The sequence below is a fragment of the Macrosteles quadrilineatus genome, unplaced genomic scaffold (assembly GCF_028750875.1).
Source record: "Macrosteles quadrilineatus isolate MER2022 unplaced genomic scaffold, UCM_ALF_1.0 Scaffold_7__1_contigs__length_78375512, whole genome shotgun sequence".
Lineage (NCBI taxonomy): Eukaryota > Metazoa > Arthropoda > Insecta > Hemiptera > Cicadellidae > Macrosteles > Macrosteles quadrilineatus.
In genome coordinates, this window is record NW_026542600.1 from 73,004,274 (window position 1) to 73,024,123 (window position 19,850).

The 19,850-nt window shown below is 34.3% G+C and overlaps 1 protein-coding gene across 5 annotated transcripts in view; it reads right to left on the minus strand.

Moving 5' to 3' along the window:
* Positions 1-15,647, minus strand: part of LOC128998213 (deoxyribonuclease TATDN1-like) — a 25,618-nt gene extending 9,971 nt beyond the window's left edge. For 3 of the 5 annotated variants that reach the window (XM_054424242.1, XM_054424239.1, XM_054424237.1), the window contains exons 1-3: positions 15,592-15,647; positions 3,379-3,558; positions 1,214-1,378 (exon numbers count right to left, since the gene is read on the minus strand). In XM_054424242.1, the coding sequence (XP_054280217.1) occupies positions 1,214-1,245 (32 nt within the window). In that variant the 5' untranslated portion in view covers positions 1,246-1,378; positions 3,379-3,558; positions 15,592-15,647. Of the gene's footprint in view, positions 1-1,213; positions 1,379-3,378; positions 3,559-10,572; positions 10,626-15,591 lie in introns of those variants that run through there. The other 2 variants (XM_054424238.1, XM_054424241.1) reach the window with 2 other exon arrangements.
* Between the last annotated feature and the right edge of the window lie 4,203 nt (positions 15,648-19,850).

A 19,850-nucleotide genomic window follows, 5' to 3' on the forward strand; every position in this document is an offset into this window, starting at 1 on the left:
ATTGTCTATTTTCTAAATGTCAAGAAAATCTTGTTATTTTAAGTGTTTGCCTCACGTCTTCCATTTATATACTATGTTATAGAGCTTTAACCCTTGAGCCCCTAAAACCAATATATCATCAAGATTGAACATAACCAATCCTCTATTTAAAAATATCTATTGGGTATTTTAATCAACAAAAAATCAAACTTTTTTGTTGATTCAAATGCCTAATATGTTCCTGACGTGTGCTGCAGCCGGGTAGTCAACTTAAAAACCACCGTACTATTCTCCGGCATGACTTAAAATTATTGTTAGTGTGGTAGACCAAAAAAGCTCGTTCAAAAATGGCCTAGTGGTTTGGGAGACAGCACCGTAGACTCAGTATTTGAATCTTGTCTTGGTCAAGTCTAGTGTACAGCTCATGAGGTATGGGAGAGGTCCAATATAAAATATACGATGTACGGTTCAGGTGGAAGTTGACGAGATGGGTGGACTCTTTGTTAGTTGCATCTCAAACCAGGCATTTCGCTACCTTTTACCTATCCTGACAATGCGTTCCTCCAACAAGGATTTGTTGTATAGGAATTTGTTCTATAATTTAAAATAGAAACGGTTATATTAGATTTACATCGTTGTTGTTGTCTGAGTTCTTATAGGTAGGATGCTGGTGTCAACCTAAGCATTTCACCACCTTGTATGGCATTGTCAGGGGGTCTTTATGTTAATTCATCTAACTATTATGAAGAATATAGTCTTTATTTACACATACACGGTCAGGTCGTTTGGACAACGCAACGGACACGAAGCATTCACAACGAGAGGTTTTCTTCCTCTATTTTATTTCTTGGACTGGGGGTGTTGGCATTTAGGCCGTTTGACAGTTAAAGGGTAGTTTGGACTTGACTGGTTTATGTTCAGGAGGGTGCTTTGCTTTGATGTTGTTTATCGTAAATATATATTATAGTGTTAGTGATAATAAGATGAAATCACAATAACGCCTCTGAAGATGCCCCCACAAGGTGCAAATGCAAAGGGTGACACAAACATCTTACAAGAGCTCAGGCAACAACAACAAATTTAAATATAATATAATTACAGTTTTTGAAACTGGGATAGCATAAAAAGGAATAGTTAAATTTATGAAATCAACTTTTGGGCTCAAAGGGTCAAAATACACATGCATGTCAACAAGAGAGCTTACAGTAATACTTGATTTGGGTTATTTTATCACATTTGTTGAGGTTGTCGTAGTCGAGTCCGCATTCTCCAACTGCCACTATCTTGTAAGGGTTGGCGTCAATAAGTTTCTTCATTTCTGAGAGATAAAACCTTCTACCTTGAGAATCAAATTCGTTACAGTTTATTGGGGAGCAGCCAACAGAACAAAACATGTTTTCTGTAATCAAACCAAACCAAAACCCTTAAACTTAAATTTATTTTAAATTGAAACATTTTTTCTTTTAATAATATAGATTAGAATGGAAATTTTACAAAAAAGAGTACAGTACAATCAAAATTTAACAATAAATTTTTACACTAAAGAAAATTTGGAATCCCAGCTCCATCTTCAAACCCCCTCGCTGACCGCAATTTCTTTCTTGTTCATCTCAGACACATAGGCCTAGTTGTTGCCCTTACAACAGCACAAATTGTTCTTGATCTGATCCACTTCATTACCAAACTGTATAGTTTTTCCATTTTTCTGATAGTTTTTCAACAAAAAAATTTCATCAACACTTGTGACAAGAGGAGTAAATGATGCATGTTGTTGTTCGCAAGCTTTTGTATACTTTTTTGTCATCTTCTGATTTATTATAACTTGTCGATGAGAGATGGAGACATGAGATAGAGTAAACAATGCTTCCATCCGAAGCTTTTGGTGCAGGTTCACATAGATGACTGCCTTCCGCTAAAGGGAAAGGTTGTCAATCCCTGCAAAGCAGGCCAGAAATTCGCATGTCAATTATAACCCTGGGAAAGGTTGTCCGTTTCAATTTCCCCAGGATTGGTCCATCATATTACTTATCGTTTCTCTTACTTCATTGTGTCTTTTTATTATAAAACCTCCATTGTGACATTTCAGAGCATGCTCTGTATTTAAATCAATGCGCATCCTTCAAATTGTAATGGAAAGTCTGTTGTTTAGCCATAGTGTAAAGATAGGTCATGCCTAAATTCTTGTCGGGACATGTCCACAATTAAGTTTCTTCAGATGCACGCATGATAGCCAGCATCCATGTTTTGCTCTAGGTTCTACATTGTGCATTGACTACACTTACACATTTGCATACCTGATATTTTATTTTTAATACTCTTATACTTTCTTATGAAATGGCGACCATATTCCTTGTATGTATTTTAAGACAAGTATGAATGGAGATGAGTGTATGACGAGTGGCACGATCTTGTACCGACATGTTCCTTAGACACATCTGTTAATTAATAGCCCATACAGCCAATGGTAACTAATGGACCTTCCAAACCACATTTTTGCCTTGTAATTAACGAATTGGTCTATTTTTTTAAGAGGTTGGTGGCCTCTTTTAAACATGCATTTGCCCGTCCACATAGACTAACCGCCCGTTCGTGGATCGTATCCAGCAAAGCAAGGGGTGAGCCGGTACAATACAAGGGTGAACTGTACTGATAATTTTTTCGGTAGTGACCAGGACCCGAACCCACGACATCGCTGCCTTGGGCCCGAAGTCCGTGACGCTACTGACAGAGCCACCGACTCACTAATTAATCAGGATAGTACTGCGGATAGTCGTAGTACTCACTTGCGCGGACGTTAATCCACATAAGGGAGTATCGCATCCATAGTGCATGCCTACAAATGTCCACAATTTGTTTAGAATTTTAAATTGTTTGGATATATTATAATGATTGAAAATCAATTTTGTTTTATTAATTTGAGGAAAGTATCCATATTTTTGAACTAGTTTTCCCACCATTCCACAAATCATCAAGGGAGTCTTTACAAGAAGAGTCATCTGCATACCAAACTTGAGATGTATTCGGAATTCTTTTGAGTTCTTGAATGGATGTGTTGCCAGGCCGTATAATTTGATAGTGGATCTCCTTGGCTAACTCCTTCTTGACTATACAATCTTTGATAACTTCAATGAAAAATTAAACCTAAGCTACATTGATAAGTATTACAAATGAATCTTGCAGCTCTTGGCCAATGGACTTGCTTGCCATAAAGTGTGAATTTTTTTATTTTGTTAAAGCCATTATCTCTGTCTACCAGGATCATACACCATTCTTTTACATGGATTACTATTGATGAAAGACAATTCTTTTGCCAATTTAATTTACATTGATTTCAAGCTAATCAAGGTTCATTAAAATATATATTTTACTAAGATTGAGATTACAGCTATTGACACTTACTGTGTTTCTTTGCTAGATTGAGGGCAGCCCTAGTGTGAGCCAGATTTTTTCCTGGGATGAGAATCGTCTTGACCTTGTTCTCCCGAGCTCTACTGAGAACATCGTCCAGATCTGGATCATGATATTTTACGCCATCATACTCACCTTGGAACGCTGGACTGACCAAATCAGCTGATATGTCTATAATATGCAAATAATATTAAAATAGTGTTGGATGTCATTACTTTTTTTTAGTGAAACAAGTCAGAAAATAGCTATTTACCTTACAAGTGTAGTAAGAGCGTTTTTACATCACGCAGGTGAAGGTTGTGCAACGAGCGGAAGCGAGTTGCATAATTTACCTAAGTGATGTAAACACGCTCCTTGCGTAACGTGTAACGTACAAGATTTTACCTGACCCGAAAATATACAGTTTCATTATCCATTTCACTCATCTTCTAACAGTAACGTTCATTTACAAACAAAAGCTAGGTTAGAAAAAGTTCTTCAAAACATAACAATAAAATTCAAGCGCACAGCTGATTTCTAGCGTTGAACGTCGTTGGCTCCATAGAGGTATATTTTTTAAGTTAATCACTCAATGCTATTTAAATCGCAGGGCCGGATTTCCCAATAGGCCCGGTAGGCCCGGGCCTATGGGCGCAAGGTGCCAGAGGGCGCACGGCCAAGAATATATTTTTTTTAAATACCTAGGCTACCTAAAAACAAAAATAAATAGTCATAGTTGATTTAAAAAAACTCCAATGCATTGCGATTCTGAAGTTCATAAGAAGAAATAATAGTTAGGAAATTTAAACTATTTTTCAGAATTACGCATCAATTTCGTTATAAAACTGGTAACGAACATTGGTTATACGGGAGTAGGCTGTATTAGGGATGTTGACGTTGACGAGCGCCCAAGGGGTACGCATCGTATTTGCCACTGCACTGCCACTATGCTGGCTTGGGCTCGGTACTACCTCGTACTACTGATCAGAGTGATTAGGGGCGCATGCGTGCTAGACATTATTACCATCCTCACCTCACAAAACAAAAGTTATTAACTAATCCTTTGTTTCTTCATAATATTGCCAAACGGCTTAATCATTTTCAAAATAAACTTATCACACACTTTTATAGAAATTTCTATATTTCGGCATTAGCCTTCTTCAGGAACAAACACAATAACAAATAGAAGTGTTTACCACTCTGAATCATATGGTTTTAGCAAAAATCCAAAATACATATAATTTATGAAGAAGTAAAAAAGAAAATGTTTTGATAGAAAGAAAGAAAAATTTTTTTTTATATATATATGTATATATATACTATCTCAAATTTAGACCGGAAGGTGTTTTAGATTTAAGTATTAATTGATGAGCTTGCTCAAGCTGTCTTAATTTCAAGTCTGGTGCGTCTTTTGCCAATTTTCTTATTCCTTTTAATGAATAACATTGTTCAAAATTTTGAGAATGCTCTCTCGCATGTTATAGGGCTGTAATCAATGCAACAAACCACGATGTGCCACTTGCAAATTAATCATCCCATCAAAAACTTTCACAAGCAGGCAAACAAAAAGATGTTATAATATAAATAGTAACATCACCTGTGAGTCTACTAATGTAATTTACCAAATTTCATGCAAAAATTGTCCTAAAGACTACATTGGCAAAACCACCAATGCTCTAAGAGTTCGTATGAATGGCCACAGATATGATGTAAACCATCCTGATAAACAAAAACCTGTGGCTATTCATGCGAGAGAGCATTCTCAAAATTTTGAACAATGTTATTCATTAAAAGGAATAAGAAAATTGGCAAAAGACGCACCAGACTTGAAATTAAGACAGCTTGAGCAAGCTCATCAATTAATACTTAAATCTAAATTTGAGATAGTATATATATACATATATATATATAAAAAATTTTTTCTTTCTTTCTATCAAAACATTTTCTTTTTTACTTCTTCATAAATTATATGTATTTTGGATTTTTGCTAAAACCATATGATTCAGAGTGGTAAACACTTCTATTTGTTATTGTGTTTGTTCCTGAAGAAGGCTAATGCCGAAATATAGAAATTTCTATAAAAGTGTGTGATAAGTTTATTTTGAAAATAACTAATCCTTTGATTAGTTTACAACAATCTGCAGAATCAAGTAAAAATATATAATAAGTTGTGTTGAATATTAAAACAACGACGAATTCACCTTTAAAATTAACGACAAAATATTAATCTCAGTTTGCATTAGATTTTGGAACAATTCAATACCCTCCAAAGCACCATTAGTAACGCTGTCATTTTCTCCTCAGACCTCAGGAGGATCGGTACGGTTGGCCGGAATATTGATCTGTTTTGTTTGGAAATAAAACCTAGATGTAGTACGACCATAGATTATATGTAACTCAAGTCGACTTCTTATGAAATTGATAATTCAAAATTTGTTTATGTCTAGTTCGGTTCATGTTGGTGACACTGGACGTTAGTTTTGACGTAATTTTGTTTACATTATTTTAGGGTTAGTTCGGTTAGTTCTATGATGTGTGTTTCAATTTCTTGTAATATAAACAGGAGACGACCTATTGTTGATGATTAGATCATTTTATTGTGGATAAACTAGGTTTGAACATAGATAAAACATACTCCTTAAATAACAAGAATTGTTTTCAGCTAATCCAAAATGATGACAAATCTACTAAAGGAGTATGTTTAATCTATGGTATTACGTACTGTATAGAGTTCATGTTTTTGGGCCTGGAATTGAAATCAATGGCCATGTTTTTTTTTCAGGAATGCTCAGTGGGTTGAGTTGTTTTATTTCAGTCCCACGGCCACAAACGTGAGCATTTATTAAAAACATAAAATTGCTAAAAGTGTTTAAGACGGCATTTTGTTAAGACTAAACAAGTCAATTCTTAAAAAAAATTCTATGATTCCAACGAGGAGTGGTATTCAAGCAATTAACTTAGGCCTATGGGCATGATGTAGTTTTTAATAAAGGTTGAAGGAAAGTTACTGTGACCAGACTAGGGGGCGGAAAATTTTTTGGGCCTAGGGGCGCAAAAATGCTAAATCCGGCCCTGTAAATGGGTTTCATTACCTCACCGAGTGAGTTTTTTTCAACTTTACATCACTCGAGAAGCAAAGAAGTTGTATACATCACGCTTGGGATAGGGAAGTTTAACATGGCGGGTTAGGTAAAAAAACAAAAGTAAATCAAAATAAGTTTAACAACACGCGAAACGTATATTATGGGGATACGCCTCCTCCAATGGTCAGTTTTGATCTAAATTAAATAATTTTCTTTTTTAATTTTAAATTAATTTAGCCTACATGTTCTTAAAAATGTTTGGGTGAAATTTCAAACCATTTTGAACATTATTTCCTATTTTTTTGTTGTTGTTTAAAGCTAGGGTTTCCAAGATCACGCCGGACGGACAGCGTGAGTGGACAAGCGTGATTACGTAATCAAGTTTAAATTGAAGCCGTGCTTTTATATGGGTGCGGTTTCCAAGCGCGAGCGATCACGCCGGACATGAGCTTTCCCACCATCTGTCCGGCGTGAGTCCAGAGCGCGGCACGCTGGAAATGACCCAAGTCATTTCTGGCGTGCACGCCGAGCGGACAAGTATAAGAGTACTCTGTGAGGATTCTTGTAAAAATGTGAAAAAACTGCGAATGTCCACTTTCTTGCAAACCACTCTCACGCCGAGCTTGATCGGACATCTGCCGGACAAAAATTAGCGCCAACGGACATCACGCCGGACCCGGACAGATACGCTGGCGTGATCTTGGAAACCCTAGCTGTGTCACACTAGGCTACTTACTAGCTGCTATTTAGTAGCGGCTAGTGAAGTAGCCGCTAGTAAAAGCTGTCACACAACAAATGTCGGTAGCGGCTACCTAGTAGCAGCGATTCAGCCAGTCAGTGTCAATCCTGTGAAAATGTCGTCTGTTGGTATAAGCCGGGTTGAATTACGGCGTTTAATTTTGATGTGCGTTAGTGATGTTTGTATTGATTTAATTGAAAATATCCGCAACAAGAAGAAACGCTCCTGGGTAAGAGAGTGGATTAAGAGAAGAGACAGGCTGGGTGCATCAGGAACACTTATTAGAGAACTAGCTGTTGAGGACCCGAAATCGTACTACAATATTATGAGAATGTCCGTAAAAAAGTTTGATGAGCTGCTAACCTTGGTAACTCCTTTAATTCAAAAACAAGATACAAAAATGAGGGTGGCAATAACATGTCGAACGAAATTGGAAATAACTTTAAGATATCTTGCAACTGGTGACAGCTTAAAATCCCTTCAGTATCTTTTCAGAGTGCCACACAATACAATATCTACATTTCTACCGGAAGTGCTTAAAGCTATTTATGAAGTCATGGAACAATTTATACAGGTATGTGTATGGTATCTCATTCATTGGAAACAGGACCACTTCACTTCACTCATTTTTCACAAATTTTAATTGAAACCAACTTTTCCACAACAAACCAAACCCAAACATGCACAGCCACTAGCCGCTACTACGCTAGTACACATGTCACACCGGCTACTCGGTAGCCGCTAGTCAATCACGTGACTCACTAGCCGCTAGTTAGTAGCTCGGAAAATTGGACATGTTCAGGCTGTGTCACACTAGGCTACTTTACTAGCCGCTAGTGAAATAGCGGATACTAGTATATACTGAGTAGCCAATGTGACATAGGCAGTAGCGGCTAGTGGGAGTAGCACGCTAGTCAGATTTCACTAGCGTCGAGAATTGAACATGTCCAATTTTCCGAGCTACTAACTAGCGGCTAGTGAGTCACGTGATTGGCTAGCGGCTACCGAGTAGCCGGTGTGACATGTGTACTAGCGTAGTAGCGGCTAGTGGCTGTGCATGTTTGGGTTTGGTTTGTTGTGGAAAAGTTGGTTTCAATTAAAATTTGTGAAAAATGAGTGAAGTGAAGTGGTCCTGTTTCCAATGAATGAGATACCATACACATACCTGTATAAATTGTTCCATGACTTCATAAATAGCTTTAAGCACTTCCGGTAGAAATGTAGATATTGTATTGTGTGGCACTCTGAAAAGATACTGAAGGGATTTTAAGCTGTCACCAGTTGCAAGATATCTTAAAGTTATTTCCAATTTCGTTCGACATGTTATTGCCATACCCTCATTTTTGTATCTTGTTTTTGAATTAAAGGAGTTACCAAGGTTAGCAGCTCATCAAACTTTTTTACGGACATTCTCATAATATTGTAGTACGATTTCGGGTCCTCAACAGCTAGTTCTCTAATAAGTGTTCCTGATGCACCCAGCCTGTCTCTTCTCTTAATCCACTCTCTTACCCAGGAGCGTTTCTTCTTGTTGCGGATATTTTCAATTAAATCAATACAAACATCACTAACGCACATCAAAATTAAACGCCGTAATTCAACCCGGCTTATACCAACAGACGACATTTTCACAGGATTGACACTGACTGGCTGAATCGCTGCTACTAGGTAGCCGCTACCGACATTTGTTGTGTGACAGCTTTTACTAGCGGCTACTTCACTAGCCGCTACTAAATAGCAGCTAGTAAGTAGCCTAGAGTGACACAGCCTTTCAATTCTCGACGCTAGTGAAATCTGACTAGCGTGCTACTCCCACTAGCCGCTACTGCCTATGTCACATTGGCTACTCAGTATATACTAGTATCCGCTATTTCACTAGCGGCCAGTAAAGTAGCCTAGTGTGACACAGCCTTGGCTGTGTCACACTAGGCTACTTTACTGGCCGCTAGCGAAATAGCGGATACTAGTATATACTGAGTAGCCAATGTGACATAGGCAGTAGCGGCTAGTAGGAGTAGCACGCTAGTCAGATTTCACTAGCGTCGAGAATTGAACATGTCCAATTTTCCGAGCTACTAACTAGCGGCTAGTGAGTCACGTGATTGACTAGCGGCTACCGAGTAGCCGGTGTGACATGTGTACTAGCGTAGTAGCGGCTAGTGGCTGTGCATGTTTGGGTTTGGTTTGTTGTGGAAAAGTTGGTTTCAATAAAAATTTGTAAAAAATGAGTGAAGTGAAGTGGTAGCAGCTCATCAAACTTTTTTACGGACATTCTCATAATATTGTAGTACGATTTCGGGTCCTCAACAGCTAGTTCTCTAATAAGTGTTCCTGATGCACCCAGCCTGTCTCTTCTCTTAATCCACTCTCTTACCCAGGAGCGTTTCTTCTTGTTGCGGATATTTTCAATTAAATCAATACAAACATCACTAACGCACATCAAAATTAAACGCCGTAATTCAACCCGGCTTAACCAACAGACGACATTTTCACAGGATTGACACTGACTGGCTGAATCGCTGCTACTAGGTAGCCGCTACCGACATTTGTTGTGTGACAGCTTTTACTAGCGGCTACTTCACTAGCCGCTACTAAATAGCAGCTAGTAAGTAGCCTAGTGTGACACAGCCTTAAGGCTGGTGTATGCTGGCGTATGATATAGTACTGCACCAGCTGTTTGCCGTTAACGCAATTTGCCGCTAATAATGTTTTTCCCGTTTTCGAACAAAAGAATTTAAATGACTTTTGACCCACATAAGATAAGTGTGGAAATTTTTGCCACTTTATTTCTTTAAGATTTAGCAGTTTTTAAACTTTGGGAATAATTTTACGTGCTATATTACTCATTTAATAAAAGCGTTTAAAAGAAAATGTTAAAATTTAAAATTTTAAAACATTTAAAAATTATAATTTTAGTTACATAATAGCTAGAATATTTTAAATAGTTGAAAACTGTATTAGGCCTATATAGAATTTTAGGCAAAATAGTAAAAAAAAACAAACAAAAATTCACAATATTTGTTAAAACTGCCAAAAAGCTATAAAAGAGATGAAATAATTATATTTTATCAACAGCAAGTGTAGGAAATTACTTTTTTTGTTATTTTTTCTTGTATTGTATTATACTAAATTAAAACAAAAATACTATTTAAGGTTTAATTTTTTAAAATAGAAAAAAAATCCGGAGGAGGCGAACCCCTTGAAAGTACACTTATATTAAACTCACAAATCGGTAAATATATAAAAGATAAACTAAAATAAAAGATAAGACAAATTTAATTAATAATCGGACAAAAATTACTCGAGTTATCGCGTTTTCACCATGCCACCTACGGTAATAGCTACTTCCCTATAGGGAAATTCGCTAAAACTATAAAAACTCACCAAAAAACCTTTCTCTGGATAACATATTAAAAATATATTTAATATTGAGTGAGTGAGAACTTGTTCATTCGCAGTTCCTAGTTCCTATAAATAATTATTCAATTACATGAAAACCGCTGCTCTAAATGTAGAAGAACATACTAGCCCCTACTGTATTGACCTAAACATGCAATTACTTGTTTGAGTGTGATAAGACAACAATCATTGTTTTATAATAAATTAGATAACCTGGTTTAAGATAACGACCAACAGCAAATATTAGTCAATAGTTCTATAAGAATGCATTCTATCAAACTTCCTCTATTCTCGTTTCGTTATCCAATATGAACTATTATACTTTAAGAACATTGTATATAACTACAATAATTGATATACAAATATAACTTCTTGATCAGCATTGTACGTGGTTTTTAAATTTACGAAAAGTAAATAAAAGAAACGTCTTAAATAAAGAAACACTTAAAACATGTCATAAATTTAGACAATTAATACTGCTACTTGGTACATTTTGTAACCTTTTAATTCTTATTGATCATCACAGAATCAATTTTTTTAGTTGAAACAGCTGTTAAGATTCTTTAATTCAATTTAAATATGAGTACTCATAAGGTTAACATGGGAAACTGCAGAAACAATGGGGCGGAGGCCTTTTGACGGATCTGCACCAAACTTCACACAAACCATCCTTGAATAATGCCTAATAATGCCTGAAAGTTTCAAATATATATATACAAACTTTCTCTTTTATAAATAGAAGATTAACAATAATTTTTTTTGTAATATTAAAAAAAAATTGTGACGTGATTGCAAAGTTAGAGGGAAATGTGGATCACTACTGGTCCAGCCCCATTCTTATACGAATTATCAAGCCGACTGCAGGGACCGAGAATGGCACGTGATTTTTTATGGAATCGAAAAATTTTCATTTTAATACTGTGGTGATCGATAAAATCTGCCAACAATTACCTTTCGATTTTTCACATCGACATATATATCTCATTTGACATAATCGCAGGAGGTGATCACTACGTTGCTGTATGCCTTGTTCGTTCTGGCATTTACAGTTTTGATATTGGATTATAAATTTGAGAACTGATTACAAATAAGGAGAATGACTGTGGGATCTGTGGGAAATTTTAAATTATTTAAGTCAATAAATCCCTAGTTATTATATTACTAGCAGGTACCCGGCTTGAGTAGTTGTTGCTGCACATACCAACTATTATATAAAATGGTAATGTGTTCTTTCCGACATCATATTTAAACCAACCATATGTAAATATTGAATTTTTTGCTATGGTAGCAATCAGTGTTTCTCAAAACCATTCTGAACCATTTAAAACCTGAGCCAAATTCCTAGTCAATGTCTCTGACTTTCCTCGGTATGGTAGTCATATTTGTGAGAACATTCCACTATTTTTACAGTACCTACTTTATTGGGTTATACAAAATCAGACTGGCATTTGTTTTCTGAGGAAACAAACGTAGCTATAAATTGTTTGAATGAAATTTGGGAAACCCAAATGGGCAAGTTGTGTAATGTAATGACGAGTCAAATACAAACGTTGAAAATTCCACTACATTATCAAAATGCTGTTCCATTTTGTGGATTTTAATAAAAACAAAAAAAAGTAAGACAACAATTTAAAGTCAATACTTTAACACTTTAAACAGCTAAAAAAATAATGAAATTATATTATTCTCAAAATTTACAGTATTATAGAGTATATTTAGAGTATTATCATTAAAGTATTATATTGTCTGTGGTTATATCATTAATCATTATATGTTTTAAAAAGACACAATTCGAAGTGGCAAAGTCTCAAGTAGTGGGTGCAAGTAGAGTGTGTACAGCTCTTTTGTTTGAGACAGCTAATGGTATTTGTGAATTTTTTAAGAATAGGAAAGCTTGGTTACTGGCCTAGGAAAATATTGACTCCATTTTTGTATAGAAATAGGTTTCCAATTTATATTGTTTTGGTTTTCAATCCTATATGTTTTATTTTTAATGACAAATACGCAGCTGGTATCACCTCATAAAATGTTCTTTAAATAAGGAATAAATATCATCACATTTTAATGGTGATATTTTAGTAAACATCTAATCAGGCAAATGGTAATTTGGTTAGTCTTCAGGTTTGCTGTGGTTTTTACATAGATCTCTTTATAATACAACATAGAGATCTATGGGTTTTTATCCCAACTAACTGAGCAGAAGAACGAAACAGCTAGCGCTTCTGCGGCGATGAGGGGCAACTGCCCTAGTAGTTTGTGTATTTTCCGCTGACAAATGCAGCGCTAGCAGTTTGCTTTTTCACCACTTGTTATCCACAGTAGTTTGTTTATTTACTATTAATTTACGAAGTCGAGTGGGTATGATGAGGTCTCAGTAACTGTGTTGAAGGAAGTGAAAAGGGATATCAGTAAAATTCTTAGTCACCTGATCAGTTCTTCATTTATCACTGGTTCATATCCAACTAAAATTTTAAAAAAAATCTAAAATTATCCTGGTATCAAAAAAGGTGATGCTTCAGATGTAAACAACTATCGTCCAATATCTCTGCTTCCATCTTTATCTAAAGTTTTTGAGAAAATAGCTTCAATCCAGTTAAGTAATTATTTAGAAAAATACAATTTATTGGATGATATTCAACACGGCTTTAGATCTGGTAGATCGCATAGTTGTTAGTGCCGCTGTCTCATTTATGGAATCTGTAATTGAGTCTGTTGACCAAGGAAAATTTACAACTAGCATTTTTTTTTTACTTGTCTAAAGCCTTTGACAGTGTAAAGCACTCAATTTTATTACAAAAATTACAATCTTTAGGAATATCGAAAAATTCTCTAAATTGGTTTCAGTCATATCTTTTTGACCGCAGTCAGTATGTCGAAGTAACGTTTCTATCAAACTCAAATAAACTTATTAGTATATCTTCAGAAACTCGCCCTGTTAAATTTGGCGTCCCACAAGGTTCAATATTAGGTCCTCTGTTATTTTTATGTTATATTAAAAACATGGAAAATGCCTTATTATTCCAACCTAATTCAAAATTAATTTTATATGCCGATGATTCAATCAAACTTGAAATTATCATCAGAGACTTTGGAAGCTGAAGTATATTGTAAACTAGAATTAGAAAACATCAATAAAATTCTCAAGGATCATAATTTATTTTTGAATGTAGGAAAAACTAATTGTATTAATTTTAAAACAAAACAAAACAGAAATAAGAGAAACCCGGTGATAGATTTGAATTCTCAGCAAATTATAACAAAACCAAATCTCAGTTTCTTGGCTTAACTATTGATCAGCATCTAGATTGGAATAACCATGTGGACAAAATTTTACCATAAATTAGTTCTGGAATATTTGCTTTGAGGAAAATGTCTTTTTATTGTAATATTATTGAAACAATACGTAATATCTATTTTGCATACATACATTCCCAAATTGCTTTTGGGATTTGTTTATTTGGAGCAACTTCAAAAATTTATCTTGAAAATATATTAAAAAACAAGAATATGCATTTAGAATAATGCTAAAACTACAGCGTGATGCCTCTGTGAAAAAAACACTTCGTTGAACTCAATATTTTGACAGTCTACGGACAGTATATTTTTGACTGGATTTTAATGGCAATTTAGAAAGCTGATTCTCGTCCTTTAGATTATATTTCAACCCTTCATAAATACAATACTCGACATAAAGACTCCATAATAACATATAAACATCAAACAAAATGTTTTGAAAAGAAACCTTCCTACATCGGTCAAAGATATTTAAATTCAATTCCAAAAGAAATTAATAAAGAAAGTAATAAAAACAAATTAAAAAAAGATTAAAAGAATATCTGATTAAAATAGCTCTGTATTCTTTTGACGATTTTCCACCCATCAGAGTCATAATGAATACATAAACACTTTTTCAATCTCCTGCATAGAGTGGATGAGATTGTCACTTAGGCTAGTTTGAGTTGTTGTACAACCTGACACTATTCGATGTATATATTGTACAAAATAATGAATAAAGAAGTTTGAATTGAATAATTGAATTGAAAACATAAATTGCTAAGTATAACCTGTTATAGCGTCCAAGAATTCCTGAAATGTTTTGAAAGCTTTAATTTGTAATTATTATTGTAAATATTAGTAATTGATGTATAGTATAGTATATTTGTATTGACCTGGCTAATGCAAACTGTATAATTGTCAATTTGGCCCAATAAAATGATTTTATTTGAATATTAATTTAAAGTGTATACCATTTTGAGACGAAACTGGGTTAGTGGGTTCAGCTAGAAAAATTGTCAGTCAACTTTTTAAAACATTATTTCTCATATAGATACTCTGATAAAATACTATTGTGCTTACTTTTCGGATATATCAAGTCTTACTTCTGAAAAAGTGTACGGGCAATTTTATTTTACTGTTGTTTTTGCAAATACACAGTTACTTTAATTTACCCTGTAATGTGCTGAAAAAGAATAGCGTTGATCGAAGTATTTTATAAATATGTTGTGAAAGACATTGCTATTGAATAGAAACGAAAGGTGGTTTGTTTAAAACACATTTTGTACAGTTAGCGTAGTAGACAAAAACAAAAATAATAATAGTTTTGTAAGTAACTTAAGTAGGCCTACTCCCAACGTAGAAAACCTGCAATCAAAACAAATTTCACTTTGACTGTTTGTATATTCAGAAAAATACCTCCTTGAAAATTGTTTATGTATTCCATGTTTAGATGACATTTGTTAACAAGTACTTAGGTTTGCTGCTACAGTAAGGGCAATAAGGCGTGTTTCTCATCGTGTATTGCTAACAATTAAGAATAAAACTAGAACAGTTGATTGTGGACAAATCCAACAATCCAAATATTTGGCCACTTCATTAATTCTAACGTATTTCCTTTAGATCATACTGATACAATTGTACCTACACTCGGGGAATAAGCTCTAGATTATAGATATCTGAGTGGTGCTATGTGCTAAGCTTATAAGCCAATCATTGAACTTAACTTACAAAGTTCAACTTTCGGCTTTTCAAACAATAAATGGTCTGTTGTATATCCTGGCTGGTGGCTCCTGCCTAAAACATAAACTTAACGAAATAAACTTCCTTGGCCAAGTACGGTAGTAATGTATGAGCTACTGAAAAATACCTGCGAGTATCAGTGGATACAGAGGGGGTTTAGTTAACTACCACGGGTTTAAAGTCCAAAATTGTTTGCGGCTTTTGAAGATCTAACTTGTTTATTTTGTGCTTGTTTGAAGCTAAGCTCGTTTATTGCATTTAATACAATTAAAATTAATGATAATGAATGAACAACATGAAAACAACTATAGAGACACCTAGCGGTGAATCGCGACACTGCAGCGAAGACTGGCGAACTGCTGACTGCTGCGAACCTAGCGGTGACTGGCGACACTGCTGCACTGCTGAAGCCCATACAATAATAATGGTTATTGTCATAGTCAATAATAATTGTCATTGACTATACAGGGTGTTCTAAAGTTGGGGAAAAATGTACGTACTGGTTTCTTGGGTCAAAAAAAAAACAGAAAATCAAGAATATTAATTTTTCCAAAATTAGGCCTACTTTGTTAGCCAGATATCCGCCATTTTGTATTTTACGTAAATATTTTTACCTTTGAATTTTTTCAGCCGGTCTTTATGAAATTTGGTATCTATGTAAAAGAGACCCATTTTAGAGAAAAAGTTTATTTTGATTCAACTAAAAATTTTAAAATGGTGGCCATTTTATTCTTTTAAACTTAAATTACTCGGGAATGGCTTGTTTTATGAAAAGATTTCAAGAACACTTTTTATTTAGCAGTTTTAATTCCCTATCAAACAATGCCAATATAAAAAAGAGCTAATAAGAAATAACCGAAATATTACAATTTTTAATTGTAAAATGGGGTAGAATAGGCCTAAGGCGCTAGTCAGGTTTTTCCTATTTTACAACAAAAATCGTAATATTTCAGCTATTTCTTATTTGATCTTTTTGAACTTGGTATCGTTTGATAGAGAATTAGAAATAAACGTGTCCTTTGCATGTTTTCATAAAATCGGCCATTTTCGAGCTATTTAAGTTTAAAAAATTAAAATTGCCGCAATTTTGAAATTTTAAGTTGAATCAAAATAAACTTTTTCTCAAACATGGGTTTCTTTTAGCTTAACACACATACCATATTTTTCTTAAAGATCGGTTAAAAAATTCAAGATAAAAAAGTGTATGTAAAAAATACAAAATGGTGGATATCTGGTAAACGAAGCGATTTTGAAAAAACATGTTATTCTTGATTTTCTCTTTATTTTAACCCAAGGAATCAGTACTTAAATTATGTCCCCGCCTTTTTTCAACACCCCAGGGTATCCATAAAGAACGTTTATTATTATTATATTACAAATTTTTTTTATATTATCTATATAACATATACCTAACGTTTAAAAAAAATGACTGATACTAAAAAAATGCCAAACATGAAAGATTGTTATTAAAACACCACAATAATAATCATATTAAACTTATTATGTTTGAATAAGGGCTTTATTAAGAGATTAAAGTATTATGTTATCCAGAAAACGGAATTTTTGGCTCTGACGATTGATTTTTTTACACTATTTTCGATGTTTTCCACCATATAGATTTATTTTTTCCTTTATTTTTTGGTCCAAGTAAAAAGTTTCTTTCTTTGTACTGTAAAATGAACTGTTATGAAGTTGTTAGATTTATTGGTTTTACGCTTTTATATTTGTGAGAGAAATTATCCATGAAAACTTGTTGTCGTTTAATCCGCCACAAATTACTTCATAATAAGAGAAAACATTAGCGTAATCCATTTTAGTTGGTGCACTTGAACTTAGTGTTTTACAGTGTCAAACATAGTGTTACATAATTTAGCACTTTTAAATTCCAAAGTAACCGATCAAACTGCTTTAGTAGTTCGGCTAATTTGGTCGGTTTATCCATTGAACAATCGTCTAATTAAATAGAGTGCTTTGGAATTATGTGGTAACTGCAAGTACTGAATGTACGTACGATGTACGGCCATGATAGCTTTAAGTCGGATATTAGAGAGGGTTAGGAACTACGGAATGCAATCTTCACAAGTTTGTTCCATCTAGTATATTAATAAGCCAATCGTCGATCGACATTAAAAAATTATACAATACACCCGCCGCAGCAAACCTGCAGACTACGCCAATTTCCGTTTACCTGGTTGGATTATCACTACGATTTCCTTAGAATTGTCTGATTAATTCCCTGTTTAAGTAACATCAAGTTTAATGAGTACGAAGGTTTGCTGCAACCAGAACATGTAATAAAGGACTATTTTATTGAATGTTAAAAGCCTAATATAAAATGAACGGATTTGCTAAATTTAATCAAAAATTCCCATAAATACGCAAACTAAAAGAGTGTATTATTCCCCGTAAACAAAATCTTAAGAATTTTAGTTTTACGGCTATTTATTCTCTGTTTAACTATTAGGACGTATAACAATGATTAAATATAATAAATTATTTGTTACTTAAGCGCTCTAGAAAATGGTTTGGAAATAAATTGCAAGATTTTCTTTTTTAAGGATTAAAAATGGGAAAACCCAATTTTTTCCACATAAAATAACCCTTAAAACCGTGTTCTGATAGTCAATTCATACCGAACGTAGGTTTACTAGTTTTTATCAAATTTCATCAAAATCGAGTGATTTAATACATAAGGGGTAAAATGTAAAATATTGTACACCTATGAAAATATAGTATATGGGCATTGACTATATATATATATGAGCCTGTGTGATATAAAGATATTAGCGTACTTGTAAATGTATTAACTTTTTAGAAAATATAATTCGAAATCGATTATTAATTTAAACGGGTCTTAGCTTAGGGTGGTGTAATTTGATAAAAAGCACATTTATTGTTTCATAATGATGTTATTTGGTCCAGGATCACTTCTTGATAATTAAAATGGTATAAGATTACCTGTTTCCGTCTATGATCCTAAAATTTGTAGTAATGTGCTACCGGTTTCGAGGTTATAACCTCATCATCAGGCTCTTGTCACTCTTGCGAGGTCGTCGAGTTTTACAAACACACAAAACACTGACATTTATATAAATAAAACACAAAACATTGAGGGACGAATACGATTTAACATAAAATTCGGGAACTAGTTCGACACACGACGCGGCACGGGCAAACGTTTTGTCATGACTGGGGTTGTGGCTGACCTTGCTGCCCCCTCCCGTTATCAGAACAATGCCGATGGTATTTTTGCCTCTCATTATTGTAGATGCGAATCGCTGCGTCGTATGTTATGTTCGATTTAAATGATGTTTGTTCATTTAAAACTTTTTGGGGTTCTGACTTGATGGCTTTATAGATTTCAAACTCTTCCATACTGTTTAACAAACTTCCTTTTCTTGGGCAGAGATGTAGTATTTTTAAATTCTTCTCAAAACTTGTGTAGTTATGGTTTTCATTTATTAGATGGTTGGCGAATGTTGATTTCGAATCAGATTTTTTACTGGACGGGATGTGTTCTTTATATCTTATATGAAATGAACGAGATGTTTGGCCTATGCAATATTTTTCAGTCATCGCACTGAAGCTTGTAAGCCCCAGTTTTGTCCTCCTTCCTGGTTGTTTGTTTATTATTTTTTCCTTCAACATTGAGCTCAGTTTGTTGTTTGCTCTAAATGAAACAGTGACATTATTTTTCGCCATTACCTTCTTTAATGTGTGATTGAGGACAAAGCCGTAATCAGCGGAAGCAAAACGTTCTCCAGGGGTGGGTGGATTGGTCTCAGTTTTTTTTTATTTTTATGTCGGGTTACTAATTTGTCAGTAATTGTGCTTTTATAACCATTGGCTATTGCGATGTGTTTTATAATCAGAAGTTCTTTTTCATAATCAGCAGGATTTAATGGGATGGACAATAGCCTATGGACGAAGCTGTTGTATGCGGCCATTTTTTGATTATACGGATGATGTGATGAACAATGTATTGTTTGGTCAGTAGCTGTGGGTTTCCTGTATATACTGAAATTAAGTTTTGAGTCGACTTTTGTGATTTTGAGATCTAAATAATTTATTGAATCATTATTCACTGTTTCAAGTGTAAATTGTACATTTTTGTGAATCTTATTGAGATTGTTGTTCATTAGGTTGAGCTGTCTGATGTTGCCACTAAACAGGATTATTATGTCATCAACATATCTGTGGTAAAACATTATTTTATCATGGTAACGGTTGGCATTTGAAAGAATATG